This window comes from Gymnoscopelus microlampas, assembly GCF_963454915.1.
Source record: "Gymnoscopelus microlampas genome assembly, chromosome: 15".
Lineage (NCBI taxonomy): Eukaryota > Metazoa > Chordata > Actinopteri > Myctophiformes > Myctophidae > Gymnoscopelus > Gymnoscopelus microlampas.
In genome coordinates, this window is record NC_139952.1 from 19,891,336 (window position 1) to 19,912,729 (window position 21,394).

A 21,394-nucleotide genomic window follows, 5' to 3' on the forward strand; every position below is an offset into this window, starting at 1 on the left:
GTACTGGGTAAATGGTAAATAAACACTGTTAACAGAGGGTGCGGTCAACAGTTTAGCCTTTGGTTTTACTTGTCAAGTCAGGCGATAACTCAGGGGATGAGGGACAAGCCAATTGATCAAATGATGACTTACACATGCACCAGCCAGGATCTCAGCACCCAGGGGAACCGTGCCATCGCTCTGTCTGGTCTTCCCTCTCACGAAGTCATTCACCTGGAGACAGATGACACCAAACCATCTCATCAAAACAAGGTTCTACAGGTCAGATATAAGATATAAGATTATTGTACTAGTTTAACCACTTTTAATCAGGCATCTCTATTTATTATACATTTTTCACATATTTTCTAAATATTAAAAAAATAGGACATGTACAAACTCACAACACTGTGATGTGCCATGTTGTGAGCTTGCAGATTGGCCACTTTATTTTTTGTTTGTTTTATGCCATCGTTTTATGTAAGGGGGCCGCAGGTGCAGCCTGAGGCTACGGCTATATGGGGGTCCTTGGCATGGAAAAGTTAGGGAACCCCTACAAGGAACCATTTAATATTGCCCTTCTCATTTTTCTGTTCCATGTACAGGTTCTACAGCTAAATATATTCCTGAACACTGTATTGTATCAAGCATTATGTTCATAATTCAATTCCTTTAGCTTCACAAAATCACTGACAGTGGGTAGCATGTAAGCCAGCATTAACCAACATGACACCATGCACATATCAGCAGATATAGCATGTGTTGTAAAAACAGTTGTAACGCTGTTGTAATGTGTTGTTCAGCATACCACAGTGATGAGGAAACTACTGTAAGTACTTTTCATCAGGTAGACTTAGCAGAAAGCTAATAGATTTAAGGTAAGATAAGGTTACTGGAGCAGTGACGAGTCTTTCACACAAAATCTAATAAAATCCATAAAGATGAAATCCAACACTGGCAGACAATGGCATGTGTGTGTTTATTATTCACATAATGTGTGTGTGCAAGTCACATAAAATGAAATCCACACAACAGATTAAATACAGTAATGGTAGACATTAGTGTGTGTGTGCGTGTGTGTGTGTGTGTGTGTGTGTGTGTGTGTGTGTGTGTGTGTGTGTGTGTGTGTGTGTGTGTGTGTGTGTGTGTGTGTGTGCGTGCGCCTGTGAGCGCACTAGCTGAGGCTGTGACTTACTGTGAGCTTTATGGCCTTCTCAGGCGCCACACCCAGTAGCTGTGGTACCAGACCTATCATTAGGAAATGACGAGATGATTAGACAAGAGAGTGCTGCGGTCCCCCCACTCACTCACAATCACTCACACACACACACACACACACACACACACACACACACACACACACACTCCACATGAAGCGTGGCTCCCCACCGCATGTGTCCGACCCCGTGTGATCCCCCCAAACACTAATGAACTCTATTGATGTGGAGTGTGGGGACATCAGAGCAACAACAAGACGGAGTGAGAGAAAGAGAGAGAGAGGGAGAGAGAGGGGGAGAAAGAAAGAGAGAGACAGAGAGAAGAGAGGAAGAGGGTAGAGAAAGACTGTTGCCCAGAATAGGAAAAAAAAAACGAGTAAACCAAAAGTTTGCACAGCCTTCAATTACAGCCCAGAGACGGATAAAAATAAACAAAATAATCACATCAGACTGCAGTAAAACTTGGCCCCCTACCCAAGTCTAATGTACAAAGGACAGATACGCACAGGACTCCCTTACATTAACAGTCAATAAACTGTAGAGAGAGAGTGTGTGTGTGTGTGTGTGTGTGTGTGTGTGTGTGTGTGTGTGTGTGTGTGTGTCTGTGTGTGTGTGTGTGTGTGTGTGTGTGTGTGTGTGTGTGTCTGACTGTGTGTGTGTGTGTGTGTGTGTGTGTGTGTGTGTGTGTGTGTGTGTGTGTGTGTGTGTGTGTGTGTGTGTGTGTGTGTGTGTGTGTGTGTGTGTGTGTGTGTGTGGATTTTCAAAAATCTGAGATCTGCACACACTTTCTCTAACACACACATACACGCACATGTACCTGCATTAACATATGGGAAAATACACCACATTTATTTGACTCTAAAGCGGTTTGGGAGAATTCACAGCAACGACACCATCATATAGTCTGGAAGTAACCATGTAATTCCTCGCCTGCTTATTTTGCATTCTACTCTTCCCATGTTCTTCCTTCTTCGTCTACAATGCATTGCATAACTACGTTTTGCATGTCAGGTCACCTGTCTGCATGTCCGTCTGTCAGGAGCCAGGGGTTGTCTTTCTGTCCGTTTGTCTATAAGGCCACTCTACTCTTTGAAGCCTTTGTGTATCTGATAGACATTTGAGCATTCAGGTTTCCTCACAGGAGCCCTGTGCTGTCACTCATAATCCTGGGATTTCCAAAGGGACTGCCGCCATTCCAAAACACCTGATCTGTTTTTCTTTTTTTCTTTTTTTTAGATGCATCTCCATACCCCGCCCCCTTTGCCCCAACCCCCACCTCTAAGGACAGGGCAGGTAGTCATTAGGGATGTAGTTGCACGCACACAGGTATGGATACTTGCTCGTGTAATTGTCGGCCTGCATGCCTGTGTGTAATTGCATGTATGTGTAATTGCATGTGTGCATGCATGCTTGTGTACAGTGTGTGTGTGTGTGTGTGTGTGTGTGTGTGTGTGTGTGTGTGTGTGTGTGTGTGTGTGTGTGTGTGTGTGTGTGTGTGTGTGTATGTGTGTACACGCTGGCTGGCATGCTTGCCAACTTGATGCATGTGTGCACCTGTGAGCTTGCATGTAAAATCTACAGTATGTGCATGTGTACGTGAACACTTCAGTTTTTCATAAATGAATGACCTATTTTATACTCAAATGACAGCGTCACGCAAAAGTAGCAAAAATAGCAAAAATAGCCAATCTCACTATCATTTGTTGCAAGTGGATACAGGTACAAGGATTAATTGCAAATTAAATACAAAACCAATAGATCTCTATATGGCTCTTCCATGAGAGACCCTGCACCCCCACAACAAACCACCACAAAAAGGATAAAATAAATGATGAATAAATGACAATACTACCACAATAATCATAAATATAATAATTCAAATAAACCTAATTAAAAAAAAGACAGTTAACCAAAAAAATTATCAAATGTATAAAATAAAATGTCAATCAAATTAACCCCAAAAAAACGGCAAAAAACAAATCCTGTAATAATCAAAAGATGGGCATTTTATGAATAAGACGAAATAACAGATCACTAGTTCTGTAAATAAATATTTAACCAATGAAAAGTAATTAACAAGAGCTTGTGACCAATCAATAACTACACTGGATCCATTGGAAAACAGGCTGTTTTTCCATGACCTGAAAAGTAACGGTTTTGGACATACAAGGTTTCTGCCCGACAGTGACGACTTGCAGGTACGAAGGTCTCCTCTGTGTGAGTATAGACCGGTCCAGACAGGCATGGTCAGTGTGACACCAGCATGCAGTGACACGGGCCTAGAGGTATGTGGCCTTGTGTGTGACAGTCATTGTCCTGCTCTGAAAGTCCCAAGCTAGCAGGTAATCACTTCAAAAGGAGACGGGTCAACATAGGTGAACTCACACCGCCCTCCTGTCCAATCCCTCACTTTTTTCCCCCCTCTTCAACCCTACCCTTCTCTTTTCTTGTTCCTGATTGTCGTCTTCTCCTCTACCCCTTTCTTCTCTTCTTGTCTCTCATCTTCCCTTCATTCTCTAAACGCTGTCTTTTGTAGCTGCAGTGGAGCTGTTCTTCAAACTTTTCTGTGAACACAGAATTGAGGTCAGCTTGTGGCTTTCTTCTTGTTTTGCGTTGGGTGGCAAGTTGACCATGCAGGTACTGTATGGTGAAGCTGGATCCTTGGCCCTGACCTGGGGTGACATCCACCACGACCTCGGTAGCCATCACACTTGTATTGCCAGACGATTGGAGATCTCCGCCTACCGCTATGTCTGGTGACATCTAAATTCATTGTTGTTCATAGTTGCTACACTTGTGAACGAACAAACCAGAGAAATGCTTACTGTAACACACCCCCCGGAAATACTACTCCTTAAGCTAAAGTGACCGCTGGAGAACAAATGGCACAGGATAGAAACTTCTACAATGGCTTCCATTTGCTCACTGTATGCAATACATGCGCTGATGGTGATTGTAAAACAAGCACTGTGTACCTCAGCTTTATTTATTTTCCGAACTCTAGACCTGAATGTGCAATGTTGAATGGAAAACGCAAAAGGGTGTGTCTGTGTACGCACCTCGATAGAGGCCGAAGACGCTCTCGTATCGCACCACCTTCTTGAAGCAGTCGAAGCTGTTCTTGTACATGAGCTCTCCAACCAGCGAGCCGCTTGTCCTCTGGTTTTGCATGCGTGTCTTCACCAGGTCAATGGGGTAAACCGCTGTGGCGCCCACAGCTAAAAGGACAGAGGCATAGAGCTGTTACACATACCTTAGCCAGGTTAAATAGTCTTGTTTTGACACTTGAAAGAAGGCATTTACAAGTACATTAACAGGGTGCTACTGTGGAATTGTGAAGGTACATACCAACGCACATGACTGTGTTGATGGAAAATATGAATAGATAAATAAATAATATATAACATTTATTTATTTTCATCACAAAAAATAACTGTCAATAGCTGTAATGACATTTTGTGTGTTGGCTTGCCTATCTCAATCAAGTTTCAAGTCTCTGCAAGTTGATTGTCATACCAAATAAATAGAATCAAATCTTACTCAAAACTCAAACAAATCACAGCATGCTTTAGAACAGGGTTCAAGGCTTCATGTGCATAAAGGGTTTCTCTCCAGATAGTTAGAATTAATCTTGCCTTCATAACGAATTATTGATTCATTCTTTACAAGTTTTTTTGTTTTTTTAACTTATAATTATTTACTTATTCTATGCTTGTGTCCCGTGTAATTAGCAGCCTATAATAAGGCATGTCTGGCGCTGGGTGATCACGCCAGTCTCGGCTGAAGTGATCATGTGCCCAAAAAGGTTGCTTTAGAAAATGGTTGGTAGTAATGTCAAGTATACCGTGACTCATAGTCAAAGGGCTAAACATGCCAGACCACCCGTATGGTCCTTTAAATCTGTTGTATGGTCAAAGACCTTTTAGAGGAGGTGACAATGTCAAGACATTATAAGGGATCGACATTCATTATGGAGAATAAATATTGTGATCTGATACATCTGTATTACTAAGTCATATGACCTAGCACCACGACTATCAGAAACCGACGAACAGAAAACAGTTCCTGCCGTCATGTCTGAACACTCTGCTTGTCGGATGGACACACAGACAAAAAGAAGTGACCCAGGGCGACGGGCTTAATTAGAGAGAGAGAGACAGAAAGAAGGAGCGGCAGAGACGTTAGACCTCTACCTCCTCATTAAACTGTCTCCTATGGGATGGAAGGAGGGGACAAGGGAGGAAGGCAGGACGACGGGGGGGAGAGAACAGGAGGCAGTCTGGAGCCAAAACACAAGATCTAGGCACCTCCTCGCCCCCTCCCCCCTCTCGTCCCCTGTCCACCCCCCTTCTTCTGATAACTCACACAGGTACAAAAGAATCCACACAAGAGGCTTTTCCCATGGCACGCAGACAGGAGAGAAGAGAGAGAGACAGAGGGACAGAGAGAGAGAGAGAGAGAGAAAATGACAGAGCGGGAACGAGAGGACGAGAAAGAGAGGGAGCACTTCTCTTTAAGCAGGGTAGCGATCGCCCTTGTTGTAAGCGAGGGGAACGCCAATAGAGAGGCCATTGTCCTCGCTCCCTCAGCCTTTCCTTATGAGGACAGCAGGGGGTGGGGGTGGACGGGGGGGGGCAGGTAGATGGTAGATACGTGGGCGACGGGGTGAAGGTATGCAGAGAGCCAATGGGCTGTGACTCTTACCGCCAGCCACGGAGCCAAGGCCGAACCTGTAGGCCGACTCTGCCACCTGGATGAGGATGGAACGAGAAGGATCCGAACCCAACTGCTGCTCACCCACGGAGAGAGAGAGAGAACGAGAGAAAGAACTGAGCATAGAGAGACTACTGAATATTCCAAAAGACATTGGATAGCACAGATAAGAGCAGGTGGAGACAAGACATTCTGTAAAAGAAATGTTTCATTAAACATAGAATCCATTTCATTTCTCCATTAGACCCCCGGTCATCATAGACTCGATGACCGTTTCCCGACAAGCCCCAAGCATACCACAAAGATTTCTGAGCTTGCAAGCCATTCAAATCATTCCATTCAATCAATCATCCTTATCAATATTCACTTCAATCATGACAATAGAAGCATAGTGACTTCTTAAAAGCATACCAATGATTCGTTACATTTTGTACAACAATCCATAAATGTTCATTAAATATTTATTCATTCATGATCATCCTCTTCTTATCTCTTTTTTATGGGAAGATATTTGATATTGGATTGTTTTGATCTGGTCGAATGGAGATATTGCTTCAGGAACTAAAGATGCTACAAACCCAATGTTATTATATCAAATATTGTCCTCAACATTTATCTAATTAGGTCTGCCTGAACAGGGCCTATCAGACAATGGAAAAGAATACTTCACATGCGAGTATTGTAAGATTTGCTTACATTTTACTTTTAGTGTTATTACTGCATATTTGCATTGTTACAGTCACATTCTACAGACTTTTTATTGCATTCACAGAGGTGACATTGGGTCTCAACCTTCAAAATCCCAAAGAAAGTCGAAGGTGCAATAAGTAATATTTTTTTGCTAAAATAAGTGTTAAATAGCTCTATATTCTGCTAGCAATCATTGCTTAGACTGGGTATTTGTTCAGCAACGGGGTACTCCCTATCTCTCCAGCTCTTTAGTAAACAGAAAATGCATTTTCTGGATGGGTTACCGATTCTATCCAATCAGGAGAGAGAACACATACAGGAACAAGTGAAATTGGAAGTGATGACACACAGAAGTGAGCGGACAAAATGTTAACTGGAACACTATAAAATTGAAGCTGATAAATTGGTACTCTCTCTTGATTGGCTGAAATTGGCAACCCACATGAAAAAGTATTTTCTGTTTACTAAAGAGCTGGAGGGAAGGGGAGACCCCTGTTACCGAACAAGCACTCAATTAGCAGCGATTACTATCAGAATATAGAGCTTTCACTGGTACAATTGAACTGTAACTGTGATCATCACAGCTTTAAACAGAGCAATGTTAGTAACCAGAGTTAGTAGCTAGCCACATAGTAACATTCGGAGCCCGAACCTATATTTTACCAGTAGTTTACCAGTAGTGTACCAGTAGTTTTGAAACCAATATAATTCTGGCAAGTATGTATCTGACATCTTTTACCTCTTACTGCTAAAATGAAAAACACTCGTTTCCTTCCATGGATTGTGCCAATACATCTGCCAGAGATTGTGTGTGTGTGTGTGTGTGTGTGTGTGTGTGTGTGTGTGTGTGTGTGTGTGTGTGTGTGTGTGTGTGTGTGTGGATTGTGCTCAGTAAAGATACAAATACAGAGCCAATACTACAAGAGCAAAAAGAAAGAAAGGCCACCACCACACGACTGCAAAACATACACTACGTACGGCAGGGCATAAGCAGAGTAAATGCCAAACATATCATGAGGATTAAACAGCGATACAATGATTTTGTTTAAAGCCTTATAACTGCAAATAGATATGGACCAGTAAATGGATCAAGTTGGGCTTTAGTGACATTAACAGCACTGCTCCAACCACAAATGGTACCTGTTGCTTTGTCTTGTCTGCCCAGCCCTGGCCTCTTGTCCCTGGGGAGAAGGGGGGTTCGAGTATGTGAGTATATGTGTGTGTGTGTGTGTGTGTGTGTGTGTGTGTGTGTGTGTGTGTGTGTGTGTGTGTGTGTGTGTGTGTGTGTGTGTGTGTGTGTGTGTGTGTGTGTGTGTGTGTGTGTGTGTGTGTGTGTGTGTGTGTGGGGGGGGGGGGGGGGTCTCTGGGACAGGTCCACCTGTCAGAGCCTACTCACAGACCTCACTGGCCACCACCACCCCCACCAACCATCCATCCATCTGGGCCCCAGATCACTCCCCCCCCACCCCCCCACCACCACCACACAACCCTCCTTCCCTCCTGTCTGTGTCTGCCCCTCCACCACTTCCTCCTCATCCCTTGCTCCCCTGCCCACTGTGAACAGGAGCCAAGGGTTTTTGGTGAGGCCGAGGGGAGGGGGGGATGTTTGTGTGAGAGGGAGGAAGACAGCACTAGCTGACAAGTGATAAAGAGCGAGGGAGTCTGCCAGACCTAGAGAGAGATAGAGGAGAGAAAGAGAAAACAGCCCCCCCCCCAAAAAAAGAGAAGAGGCAAACAGAATAGACGATGGAGACAGAGAGAGACAGAGAGAGCGAGAGAGAGAGAGAGTGTAGCCAGTGAGAGATGAGGAGAAAGGGTTCCAGTTAGCTGGCGGCCAGCCCGCGAGGCCAAACCACATGGGCCTAAAGCGGCTCATTGTGGTGGGACTGGCGTCTGTGTAGCTCTGGGCCCCTTGCTCGCTCCCCTTTGGCCCCAGCCTGCTCCAACATGGCCTGGCCATGGCTGCACTGCAGCCCTGGAACCCACCCTGCAACGCAACGCTGACCAAACTTCAAAATAAAAAATAAAAAAGACGTTTGTCTGCCTGCCCAGCTGTCCATCTAGCCTTTCTGTTATTCTTTTTCTGTTTTTCCCTCTTAGCAGCTTCTAAGACACCCCCCCCCCCTTCCCGCCCCCAACACACACCCCACCACCACCATTACCCCTCATCCTCAAATATTACTCTCACTTTTTGTAGTGTAAGAGATAGATCTTTTGGATTGCTCAGCTTGTCTTTTGGTGGAACTGGCTATGTGAGCGCACATTTCTCTTCTTCCTTTTTTTCCACTTTCTTTTGAAAGACGTCAACCACATGTCAGAGAGAGAGGGCTGGTGGTGTTTTCTCCCAGAAATGTCTCCCAGAGGTCAGGTCTACGATGGGAAGTTTTTCTCAAACATTTTTGCTTTGGTTGTTTTTCAATGAACTTTTGAGACTGACCAGGCTGACAGAGTCTGGCTGACTGGTATTTTGGGACAGACACACGTCTGTGGTCCAGCGCTTCGCTTCTCATTGGAGATGTCTGACGTGGATCTATGTCTCCCCTATTGCATTTCTTCCTGGTCAAATCTGACTGTACAACAAAGTCCAAAATAAATTATTACTAAAAAAGGAAAATAAAACAATCAAAAGTCAATCCAAAGGGGACAGGTTTTCCCTGGACAGGAGAAACCATTGAACTTGTGCGTCACAGTCGTTTGAACTTTGACTTCCAGTCAGGGAGGAGGAAAGCATGGAAGGACAGCAGACATATCAACATGTCTTCATATTCTGTACCTGTCTCTGGACCTCGGCCAAGTTATAGGGCAGGGCGCCTTCCTCCAGAGGGGCAATCTTCTCAATGTCCACCAATCCAACACGTCTGGAGGAGAGAGAAAAGAAGTAAAGGACAGACAGAGAGAAGGGGGGAGACGGAGAAAGGTTTCATGTACCTTTCAATTGCCACAAAAAAGAAAGGCTCTCAAAGGCTTATAGTGTTTCAACCAATGCATCAAAATGACTCAATGTGTGACCTTTCCAGAGCAGAGTAGTCCCGTGTGAAATGAATTATGGTTCAAGGACACTCAATCCTTCGTTATGTTATGGCCATGTGAAAATATCGTGGAAGTCAAAAATTCCGACCTTGGCTCTAGGCGTGATTAGCCGTGACACCTAATCTAAAGAGACGACCGACTCCCATCCCCTCTATCCCGTCGTCCAAACAAAACAAAAACATCAAGCCTTCGGATATAGACCCCCCCCACACACACACATACACACACACCTCCCCCAACCCACCATCATCAGGTTTTTCCACTGCATCTGCCTACCAATCGCAGATTTCCCAGGCTAAAGGAACAGGGAACAGCCAAAATGCCCCCCCACCCTCTTTTCTTCGATTATTGGAGCAATTATTTCCCGCATCTCCAATCAAGGGGACTGGGGAAGGCTATTAAAGTATCCCGTTGCTCAGAAATAATAATCAGGTGCTGTGTCCCAGGCCAGGGTTAGAAATTACCAGTGTGCTCTCCGGTCAGCATGCGAGGCTAGACGCATAGGAAAGAGGGGAACGTGAGATGCGTACAGCTGTTGTTATGCAATGAATCATAAGGGTGATCGGAAGAACCCCTCAAACTCAGACACACATGCATTTTATTTATAGTTTTTAATAAATAGGAGTACAGACAGGTTTTAGAATTAAAGGTGATTCTCTAGCATGTAGTCATGTCTGTTTTTTTTGATGACCCGGAGAGGAGTTTGAGAGGAGGGAAAGCGATAATTTTCAAGTATCAAAGTGGAGGTGACCTTCAGCAACTTTAACCCTGGTATCACCATTTATGTACGTATGTTTTATTTGTAAAATCTTCCAAAAATAGCAAAAAATATTGTACGACAAAGTATATTTCAAGTGGTTAAAGGAGGCACATCTAGGATAGCTTTACTCGCTTCCCAACTAAAATGTTCCGCCAAGAACCATCTTATATGATTCTTTAAGAAGAATCTGCACGGTTCTTTTTTCAAGCAAGTGGCTCCATATAGAAAATCAGAATCTTTCATGGATCTATATATGGAACTGTTTTGGTAAGAAGGCACCGTTAAGGAACCCTGATTACTTGGAGAAATCACGGAGGTATACGACCGCTGGCTACGTGCCGTTTCTCCATACTGCCGATGGTTACTAAAGAATGTTTGTGTGCCTGCGTGTGTCTATTCTAGGAGCCCAAGATGACTCAGCCGTCTGAGTGGGTAAAGGGTTTGTGTATAACAGTTTGTCTTGGTTGACATGTCGTTTTTTTGGTGTACATACATGTAAACCTGCATTACTGTGTGCTATTGTCATATGCAAATGTGATGCAATTGTGTGTTTGCATGTGTGCAAGTATGAGTTGTATTGCTGTGTGTGTGTGTGTGTGTGTGTGTGTGTGTGTGTGTGTGTGTGTGTGTGTGTGTGTGTGTGTGTGTGTGTGTGTGTGTGTGTGTGTGTGTGTGTGTGAGACAGACCCGCGGGGTTCGTTCAAGTCAGCCAGCTGAAAGAGAATGTCCACCTCCATGGGAGTGACCTGGCCAAACTTCTGAGCTGCCACAATGAACTCCTCTATAGAGAGACAGACAGAGATGTTTTACTTTCAATTATATCAATCGATATTTTCAATTACTATGACTATCAATGAAGAAGAATAAAATACAGTGTTATAGATAACTGCAATAGTAGTAGGTACAGTACATATACCCTGTGTACAACACAGGGTGATCATTGCTTCACCAACTCAGTTCTGAAACTGTGCCGATTTGACAAACGCTTCATCATGCATTGAGTCTTGAGTTAGTTGAAAAGATTTGCTCTGCCCCTATCATAGCTGGCCCCAAACCCCCATTTAAACCCCAATATTAATACTGCATTGTACAAAGCACTTAATGTCCCATTAATTGCCAACGGAATTCATTCAGAATGTACTGCATGGAGGCTGATCAGTACTTAAGATGGCACTTCACCGGCGCTCTCACTTTACAGTGTAGTTTAACTCCTTTACTTTTTCATGACATGATGTCCTGATTTGCCAGCGAGAAGTGTCAAGGCCCGTTCAATCGATCACAGAAAAGTAGAATGGAAAAATAAGGCTTCAATGGTATATTTCTGTAGGCAGGTCTAGGTTGCGGTAACTTGAGCCGTGGTCTATTGTAGCTGGGAATAATGAACAGGTTGACTGTAGACTGGCTTACAGTGCGGGAGTCAGCATTGTGAGACCTGCTTATTCAAAGAGCAGCGAGCTGGGCTTGTGACAGAGACGTCCTACACTGGAGCCATTCACCCCGCCGAGGCTCAGCTTACCCCTGAGGCATTCTCTCTCACACACACACACACACACATGCTCCCGCGTGCGCACACACACCCACACACACACACACACACCCATACACACACGCAAGCACTTCCAATAGCGCGGCAGGTATGCGAGAACGCACTCACATGCTTGAGTGAATGAATGCACAGGTATGTGCGCGTGAACACACACACACACACACACACACACACACACACACACACAAGTGTCTAGGGAGATCACAGATCACACTGTTGATAACCTGTCTATCTGCAGTCCACACACACACGCCTATAGCCTATTAAACTGATAACCCGGGTCCCACATAACTGCCTTGTCCACACACAGTTCGCTGGTTGTCTGGCCCATGTTTCTATACAGGCTTTAGGCTAATCTGTGCCACTCTACCAGCTGAATGCAGTTTATCTTAAAAGGCTTGGCTCTTCACTTACACACATCCACCCTCTGCACAACACGCCCTCGTCTGTACCCAACCTCACACTTCCAAACTGTACGCTCTATTACAGAGGTACAATGAAGGGGGGGGGGGGGGGGGTACGCAGATGTGAAAGTACATAACAGACTTTTGGAATTTCCTTGCTGACAACTTAAAACTAGAATCGTTTTAGCTTCCCACACAGCGCCGCAGAGTTCCATAACCCCAGACATTCTTATAATGTGTTTTCTGCATTGAAACGGACGCACGTTGAAACCTGAGGTTCACCTGTATGCCTAGAAATATTGTACAGTCATGACCAGCCACGTAGTGGGATGCATCTCTACAGAGAGAACTGCACCAGAATCGTAGCAGTGTGTGCATTGTTGTGGCCTCTCCTATGCACACACACATTCATTCATATACAGGAACACAGACACAGAGAGAAACACACACACACACACACACACACACACACACACACACACACACACACACACACACACACACACACACACACACACTTAGCCAAAACAGTGGCCTTGCAGCACACATGGAACCTATCAAGATTAGCATGCATGCGTGCATGCTAGCGTATTAGCCTGTTTGTGTATGCGAGTTGCGTCTCTGAGTATACGCACATGTTGGGGTAACATGCCCGCGCAAGTGTACGTGTACGTGTGTTGTTGGTGAGTGTGTGTGTGTTTATGAGTCAGTGAGTAGGACGTGGAGTTAAGCACTCCCAAAGTCCCTGAGGGAGCCTTAATGACTTGGGGAGCGGAGGGGGGCTGTGGTGGTGGGGGGGCAGCTGGCTATGGGCCACTACTGGACCGGCCAAGCCCAGCCTCGGTGTGCCCATGGTGGGAACAGCCTGGGGAAGAAAACGGACCCTTGGTCTGGGTCTGATGTGGTCCCCACCCCGATAAGGCCCCGAGATAGCATCATAAGCCTTCATCAGGGACTCAGAGACATGTGGGGAGAACTCAGAACCGCTGCTTATGGACAGATAAAGACAATGTCAAGACAAGAGAGTGAGAGAGAGAGAAGGAGACAGACAGACTGAAAGACGGAGACAGAGAGATCTAGGCTCCCTGCCAAGTCAGGAGGCAAAGAATGAGTGAGAATGAGAAGAGAGGCAAGTCACGGATATAGCGAGAAAACGAGAAAACGAGAAAACGAGAGAGTGAGAGAGAGAGAGATCGGGAGAGAGATAAAGGACATCTAGTCCTCTAAATGTACGTTGGACTTGCCTGTGTGAAGTGACAGAATATCTAAATGACGCCTCTGACGTTTCCTTATAGTACTGAGAGTGGTAGTGTTGACTCCTGTACACTGAAATACGCTTTTAAATCTCAACTCTATAATGAGATAATATAACCAAACCTGGTTATAAAATAGATTTGATAGCAATGCACACTCGACCTTGTAATGTACATTTTACAGCCGTTATGAGACACACAGTAAAAACGCCTCCAGAACAGGTCACATTGCAGCTTCCTGATGGCTCAACCAGTCAGCACGCGAACTGACCACATAATCACAATGTCCTGACTTTGAAATGAATCTATCTTTCATGCGTCTTCACTGTACAGTCCAATGAAGCAGAAATGTCATAAATCAACGCAAAGCATAAACACAGTTTTTTTTTTTTTTCGTTTTGAATTTTGTTTTTTTTCTTTTGATCCGATTGTTGGATTGTTGTTGGTGTTGTTTATTTTTTCCTTTGTTAACCCATTAAGACCGGGAAAGCATCTGTCATTTTAGAATTAAACCACTTTATTATCTTATACTTTGGCTATTCAAAAATAGCTGATGTACAAGCTCATAGCGCGGCACCAAGTGCCACGCTATGAGCTTGTAGATCTGCTATTTTTAGAAAAAACATGATTTTTTGCAAATCTTTGAATATATATATATATTTTTAAAATGCATGGTATTTACTAGGTCTCCAAACAATCCCTCTACTGGTATTTACACTCTTAAATGTGAACAAATTGAGCTGGTCATATCTTATAAATACCTGGGCATTTGACTAGATACCAAGCTCTCATTTAAGGTTCATGTGGAGAACCTAACAAAAACATTAAGAGGACAGATTGGTTTCCTCTATTGAAAAAGGTCCTGTTTTTCTTTTGCCAGCAGAAAAACTATTATTCAATCTGTAATAATGTCTGTGTTTGACTATGGTGATGTGCTGTACATGCATGCTTCAATCTCCACACTGAAGCCTCTTGAAGCAGTCTACCACAGTGCCCTACGTTTTATTACTGGTGATGATTATCACACCCATCACTGTATTTTATATGATAAAGTGGGTTGGCCATCTCTCGCAGTGCGTAGAGAGCAACATTGTATTTTAATTTATTCATAAGGACTTGTGTGGTAAGCTTCCTTTGTACCTATCCTCGCTTTTAGAACCAAAGGTTACCGGACATTCAACACGTTCACAAACACACATTAGATATATCGGTCCACGTAAGAGCAGTGAACAAGGAAAGACTGCTTTAATTTATTATGCTCCACACAAATGGAACAAATTTCAGGACTCTCTGAAACTGGTACGATTGGTCTCAATAGAGACACGCTTCTTGAGGAGAGGACACACTTCATAGTGACTGCACATGTTTCATGTAACACTATATTTATCATTTATTTATGCATTTGTGACGATTGTAATATGAATCAAATGTTTGATATTGTTTTTCATTATGTATGTGTTTTATATATGCAGTTATCAGGGCGTCCTTGGAAAAGAGAGCTTGCTCTCAATGGGCTTCCCTGAATAAATAAAGGAAAAGAAGAAGAAACCAAACATTTGTAACTCAAATCTTTGCTTCTGGGGATTCTACAAATGTCTTCTAAATCTTAACAGTTTTTTGAAAAAAGTTTTGTTCCTATAATCAGTGGTTCTCAAACTTTTTCATGTCAAAGACCCCCAAAATTATTATGTATTTGGCCGCGGACACCAATCTCAAAATATGCTGTTCCAGGGACCCCCCCCCCCCCCCCAGAAGCAAAGGTTTGAGTTAAAAATGTTAACTATGTAAAAAATAGCAGAATGTTAAAAATAGCAGATCTACAAGCTCATAGCGTGGCACTCAGTGCCGCACAATGAGCTTGTATATCTGCTATTTTTGAATAGCCAAAATATAAAATAATGGTTTAAGTGGTTACACAGATGCGTTCCCGGTTTGAGTGGGTTAAATGTGGGCCTGTTGAGACTGTAACAGTGATTCAGGGCAACACAAATAGAGTTGTTCCGATACCCAGTATCGGAAAAGCTGCGAATACTGCCTAAAATGCTGGTATCAGTATCGGCGAGTATGGCAGTCTATACCATTCCGATACCACGTACTTTATCACGTGATGATATTTCATAGTAATATATTTTGATCGCTTCAGTTGATGTTGCACTACTGTTTTATACTGTGACTGAAATATTCACATTATTATTTGACTAACTTGTAGCAGCAACAATTATTAACAGATTTTTTATTTATTCCTAGATCAGTGGTTCTCAAATTTATTTTAATTTCAAGGACCCCCATAACTCTGAGAGTGTTCAAATGGAACCAAATGGACCCGTACGGGTCCATTTGGTTCCATTTGTACACTCTCAGAGTTACAGACCTGTAAGGGTCCATTTGAAACCCGCTCGAGGAACACTGAGGGTCCCTGGACCACACTTTGAGAGCCACACTGTCCTCGATTTGTTTAAATTACACACTGGATCCGCTGGTCAAATGATGAGTCCCATTACAGCATAGGATGTGTAACAGACACAGCCATGGAGGATTATGGGGTGTGTTTGTGTGTGTGTGTGTGTGTGTGTGTGTGTGTGTGTGTGTGTGTGTGTGTGTGTGTGTGTGTGTGTGTGTGTGCGTGTGTGTGTGTGCGGCGCATGTGTTGGGATGGATCCAGCACGCCCAGTCGAACACCACCGTAGGAGGTGGAAAACTAAACAATAACAAGTTTCCGTCCTCCGCTTCACACATGCGCGTTCACGGAACACATATACACACACTCAATATGCTGTCCAGACAAACTCGATCGCTCACACAGTCATCCAGAGAGAACATTTGTGGGCATGTACTGCATGTACGTGTACTGCATGTTTGTATGTCCATGTCCACTCGCGCGTGTGCGTGCGTGTGTGCGTGTGTGTGTGTGTGCGGTCACGCGTGTGCATGTAGAAATGGAAGTCAACATGTGCGTATTTGAGTATAAAGTATGTGTAGGGTTTTATATGCACATACACTTTTCTACAAGTATCAGAGCACAAGAGAGGGAGTGTGTGTGTGTGTGTGTGTGTGTGTGTGTGTGTGTGTGTACGTGCGTGCGTACCTTTAGTGACCTCCAGGTCTCGTCGGTGGCCGGACAGCGTGCTGTAGATCTTCCTAATCAGTTCCATGTTGTTGAGAAGCGAGTTAAAGCCGTTGAAGTAGGAGAAACTCACCTGATGGGAGGTAGTGCCCCCGGCCACCTACAGATACATGGATGGAGGGATAGACAGAAAGAGGGAAGACAGGAGGAATGGGGAGGAGAGGGAGGGAGAGAATTGGAGAGAGTTTAGGCTACTGAGTGTAATTTCACATGCTTACATTTTCTAACAAAGCACCCAAACCATGCAGACACATTGATAGCGAGACTGCAACGTAAAAGCAAACAGATAACCAAACATACACAAAAAACAAACTCATACGCACACACACACACACATACACTAAACACACAGTATAAAGACTAAAGTCTGGAATACACATCTAACAAGGGTTATCCATCGTTATGGATACAATGAAGTTATCAAAACAAACGCTCTAGTGGAAGATTACCCATAATCCCTGAACGAGAAGACAAGAGGAAGAAAGCCTGGCTTAAACCGCCGGTTAATCAGCACCATGTCTCTATGCCACCACCCTGCAGGGAGTATAAAGCCCTCTCCACCGCGAGTCTTTCCATCACACACACACACGCACGCACGCACACACACACACTCACAGACACTCAGAGAGCATTTAATTAACTGGTCTTTATGAGGAGCAGGAAGCAGTAAAGGGGACAGAAAATAGACCGAGGTAAATAAAAAAATAAAAACTTTAAAAATAGACGTTGGGGCTTCTTAGTAGGACATTCCAAACTGCCCACAGCCTCGTTTTACATCGCAAAGAAGAAAATGCCATCTTTCTCATCTTGGGCTCTCGAGGCGCTGAATTAAAGCTCCCCCGGTGTCTCTTTTCTATTGTATGACATTTTCGATTATTTTTCACCAACTGATTTCAGTCGTAGCGTAGGACTTCAGCTGTGAAGATGTGGGAATTTAAAAGTTTTGCTGCCGTATTCAAGAGCGTGGGGGGTTGGGTGAGTGAGGGAGGCAGCAGAAAATACCAGAGCTTCCCTCTCACTAGATGGCACTGTTTGCTTTACAGAGACACGCTGGTGCAGCTACCAGCACAGTGTGTATGGAAGGGAAGGGAAGGATTGTGGGGGTGGGGTGGGGGGGGGCTATTGGGTTTTAGTGAGACTGCCTCAGCAGAAAGACACATTTGTATCTATACATGTGTATATGAGCCTATAGGCACGGGCCCTCGTCTGAAATTCAACACGCAGGCTTTCGCTGCAATACGATGTGGAGAAGAGAACAACATTTGGGTAGCAGAGAGCGTGATGTTGATTTATCTTTTTCAGCCAGCCGAATTACAGGGCCGCCGTTTCGCTGTATTCTGCCACAATGATGTCTTTAATGCGTCTGCAGAGTGTGTGTGTGTGTGTGTGTGTGTGTGTGTGTGTGTGTGTGTGTGTGTGTGTCTGTGTTTACTAACATCGCTGGGAGATGACTGGTCGGTGAGGTAAACACAGTAGAGAAAATGACAGAGTCTACAAGGTGTTTATGAAATGGGGCAAGACGTTGGACATACACACGTGCGCAAACACACACACACACACAATGGATAAATGCCGACACGAGACACAAAAAACACACATTCTGCTGTTACAAACAAACACTCAGGGTGTGCGCGCACGCACGCACGCACACAAGGCAAGACAACGATGAAGCTCCAGTGTCTCCGTCTTCCTATTCAGCCGGCCTGCTTGGCTTTGACACTGGCAGGGAGGTTGAACTTAATGACATGGTAGTGGAGAGAGAGAGAGAGAGAGGTGGGGGGGGGGGGGGAGAGGGGGCGACAGCAAGAGAGAAAAAGGGAAGGAGAGAGAGGAAAAATGAGAGATGATAGAAAGGTATAGTAGAAAGATGATAGAGAGAGAGAGAGACAGATAGCAATATATAATAGGAAGTAAGCACAGAATTGAAGTCCCAAGGGAAATGGCAAAAACACTGGACAGAGAAAAAGAAAGAGGGGGAGAGAGAGAGAGAGAGAGAGAGAGAGAAAGCTGTGTGTGAACAAGGCAGAAGACAAGTGGAGAGAATGCAATGTGAAACGCAATGACAGGAGAGAGGAGAGAGAGAGAGAGAAAAATAGAGCCAGAGAATGACAGAGAGAGAGAGAGAGAGAGAGAGAGAGTGCAAAAAAAGAAAAGAGCAAAAAAAGAACAAGAGAGGAGCCGCTGAGCCAAACAGCGACGCCTATACCCACCGCCACCAGACTCTCCTCCACAAAGGGTGTGAGCACATGAGGACGGCAGGTGACCATGATGTCCCTGAAGTCCAGCGCCGAGACGGCTCCGGTGTGAGACCGGTCCCTCTGGACAAAGGCCTGCCGCGCGTGTTCCAGCTGCATCTCCTGAGAGAGAGAGAGAGAGAGAGCGGTGTCATTATGTATGTGCGTACAAAGCATCATCATGTTTATGTACATGGATGGCATTGTTGCATGTGTATGTACTTGGTCAGCACCAGTGGTGTAAAGTAACTAAGTACATTTACCCAAGTACTGTACTTAAGTACAATTTGGAGCAACTTTTACTTTACTGGAGTATTTCCAATTATCTATACTTTTACTTCTACTCCACTACATCTCAGAGGCAAATATTGTACTTTTACTCCACTACAATTATTTAAAAACTTTAGTTACTTTGCAGATATAAATTATTACATTATAAAACATGCATTAACCACTTTAGACCTATTTTATACCTAGGCTATTTGAAAATAGCCGATCTACAAGCTCACAACGAAGCGACGCGTTGTGAGCTTGTAGATCTGCCATTTTCAAACATTTTAGTACTTTTACTTTGGTACTTTAAGTACATTTTGAATTTGACACCAATACTTTTGTTCTTTTACTCAAGTAAATTTTGAATTCCAGCGAGTGGGCAGCACTGTTGCATGCGTATGCACGTGGACAGTATTGTTGCATGCGTACAGTATGTGCGTGGACAGCATCACTGCATGTGTATGTGCGTGGACAGCATCAATGAATATGTGCGTGGACGCATCACTGCATGTGTATGTGCGTGGACAGCATCAGTGCATGTGTATGTGCGTGGACAGCATCAGTGCATGTGTATGTGCGTGGACGCATCACTGCATGTGTATGTGCGTGGACAGCATCAGTGCATGTGTATGTGCGTGGACAGCATCAATGCATATGTGCGTGGACAGCATCAGTGCATGTGTATGTGCGTGGACAGCATCAGTGCATGTGTATGTGCGTGGACAGCATCAGTGCATGTGTATGTGCGTGGACAGCATCAATGCATATGTGCGTGGACGCATCACTGCATGTGTATGTGCGTGGACAGCATCAATGCATGTGTATGTGCGTGGACAGCATCAGTGCATGTGTATGCGTGAGGATTTCTAGCTTTCTAATATACACTTTCTGAAAATGGCAGAGACAGCATGTGCTCATAAGAGCACATAGACCTGAAATGTACAGTACTGCACATGTTTGGAGCACATAGGATTCACACACGCATGCATGCTGAATTGTGCACATGTACACACATGCAAATGTGCGTGCAGATATCGCCATTCATGCATACACACAACCACATTATTTGCATTGATGGGCTCCCCTGGCACCATTCATCTCAGTTACAAGGAGCTAAGGTCTGGGGGGTCCCAACCCTGCCCTGCCTGCCCACCCTGTGCCATCACTTGGGATTCTCTCACCCTCCCAAGCCCCACTTAAACATGCTCAGTGGACACACAATTAGACACACACACACACACACACACCTACCTACACACTCACAGGCAAGCTGGCTAATCACCAACTGCTCACTTTGTCTCACACACACACACACACACACACACACACACACACACACACACACACACACACACACACACACACACACACACACACACACACACACACACACACACACACACACACACACACACACACACACACACACACACACAGTGGTCCGAGGGGAAAACGGCAGGTTGTGGTGTGAAGGTCCCCCAAAGGCCCTTGAAATGAACAGCCATTATCAGTACCTGCAACCACAAGTCTAGAGAGGCTGCAAACAAACCACAGACATGCAACACCTACTGTAGGCTGGAACACTTCCTGTCCCTCGCATCTACAAGGTTCAGGTTCTGTACACCTACTGTAGAATGGAACACTTCCTGTGCCTCATCAACAAGGTTCATAGCATGGATTTTATGGGGTGGAGACGAGAGATCTACATTTGACTTGTTTGCTCTTTTGTTTGTGTTATTCTCCATTTTGTTTCCTTTTCTATTGCTACCGTCTCTGTGACCTAATTCCCTCTCAAGGATGAAGGCTTATTTTATTATTTGTATTCCCATGTGAGAAGCCAGGAATGTGACAACAAATATTTCACAGCAACTCATCATAGTGACATTCAGTCACTCACAAGCATTAGGACAGTCAGAATCTGAATCTAGCAGGACCACATACCATTACCTAGATTTAATTTGGTTTGTCAGTACTGTCTGTGGAATTAAGGCTTGTTCTTTGGATGTTTTATTCAAGCATGGGGAATGGAATTCAAGAACGTACAACTCCCTACCAAAATAAACCTGATGCAACCGTGGCTTATTGTTATGCTGAGTTGGAGGGAGTGAGACGTCTCTGCCTTTACACCACCTCAGGGAAACATTTGGGATCTTTGACTGACATTTACACAC

At 44.4% G+C, this 21,394-nt stretch overlaps 2 protein-coding genes across 2 annotated transcripts in view; one reads left to right on the top strand and one right to left on the bottom strand.

Annotated features, from left to right (window-relative positions):
• casd1 (CAS1 domain containing 1) overlaps positions 1 to 14,678 on the top strand; it is a 272,242-nt gene extending 257,564 nt beyond the window's left edge. Inside the window, exon 19 of the transcript XR_014602467.1 lies at positions 14,667 to 14,678. The gene's annotated coding sequence lies outside the window, so the exon portion shown is untranslated. The remainder of the gene's footprint in view (positions 1 to 14,666) is intronic.
• The window catches only part of slc25a13 (solute carrier family 25 member 13), a 58,859-nt gene that overhangs the window by 20,600 nt on the left and 16,865 nt on the right, over positions 1 to 21,394 (bottom strand). Inside the window, exons 5-12 of the mRNA XM_084080944.1 lie at positions 18,927 to 19,073; positions 16,678 to 16,816; positions 11,077 to 11,170; positions 9,373 to 9,457; positions 5,901 to 5,985; positions 4,256 to 4,414; positions 1,175 to 1,227; positions 133 to 213 (exon numbers count right to left, since the gene is read on the bottom strand). Coding sequence (XP_083937070.1) covers positions 133 to 213; positions 1,175 to 1,227; positions 4,256 to 4,414; positions 5,901 to 5,985; positions 9,373 to 9,457; positions 11,077 to 11,170; positions 16,678 to 16,816; positions 18,927 to 19,073 — 843 coding nt within the window. The remainder of the gene's footprint in view (positions 1 to 132; positions 214 to 1,174; positions 1,228 to 4,255; positions 4,415 to 5,900; positions 5,986 to 9,372; positions 9,458 to 11,076; positions 11,171 to 16,677; positions 16,817 to 18,926; positions 19,074 to 21,394) is intronic.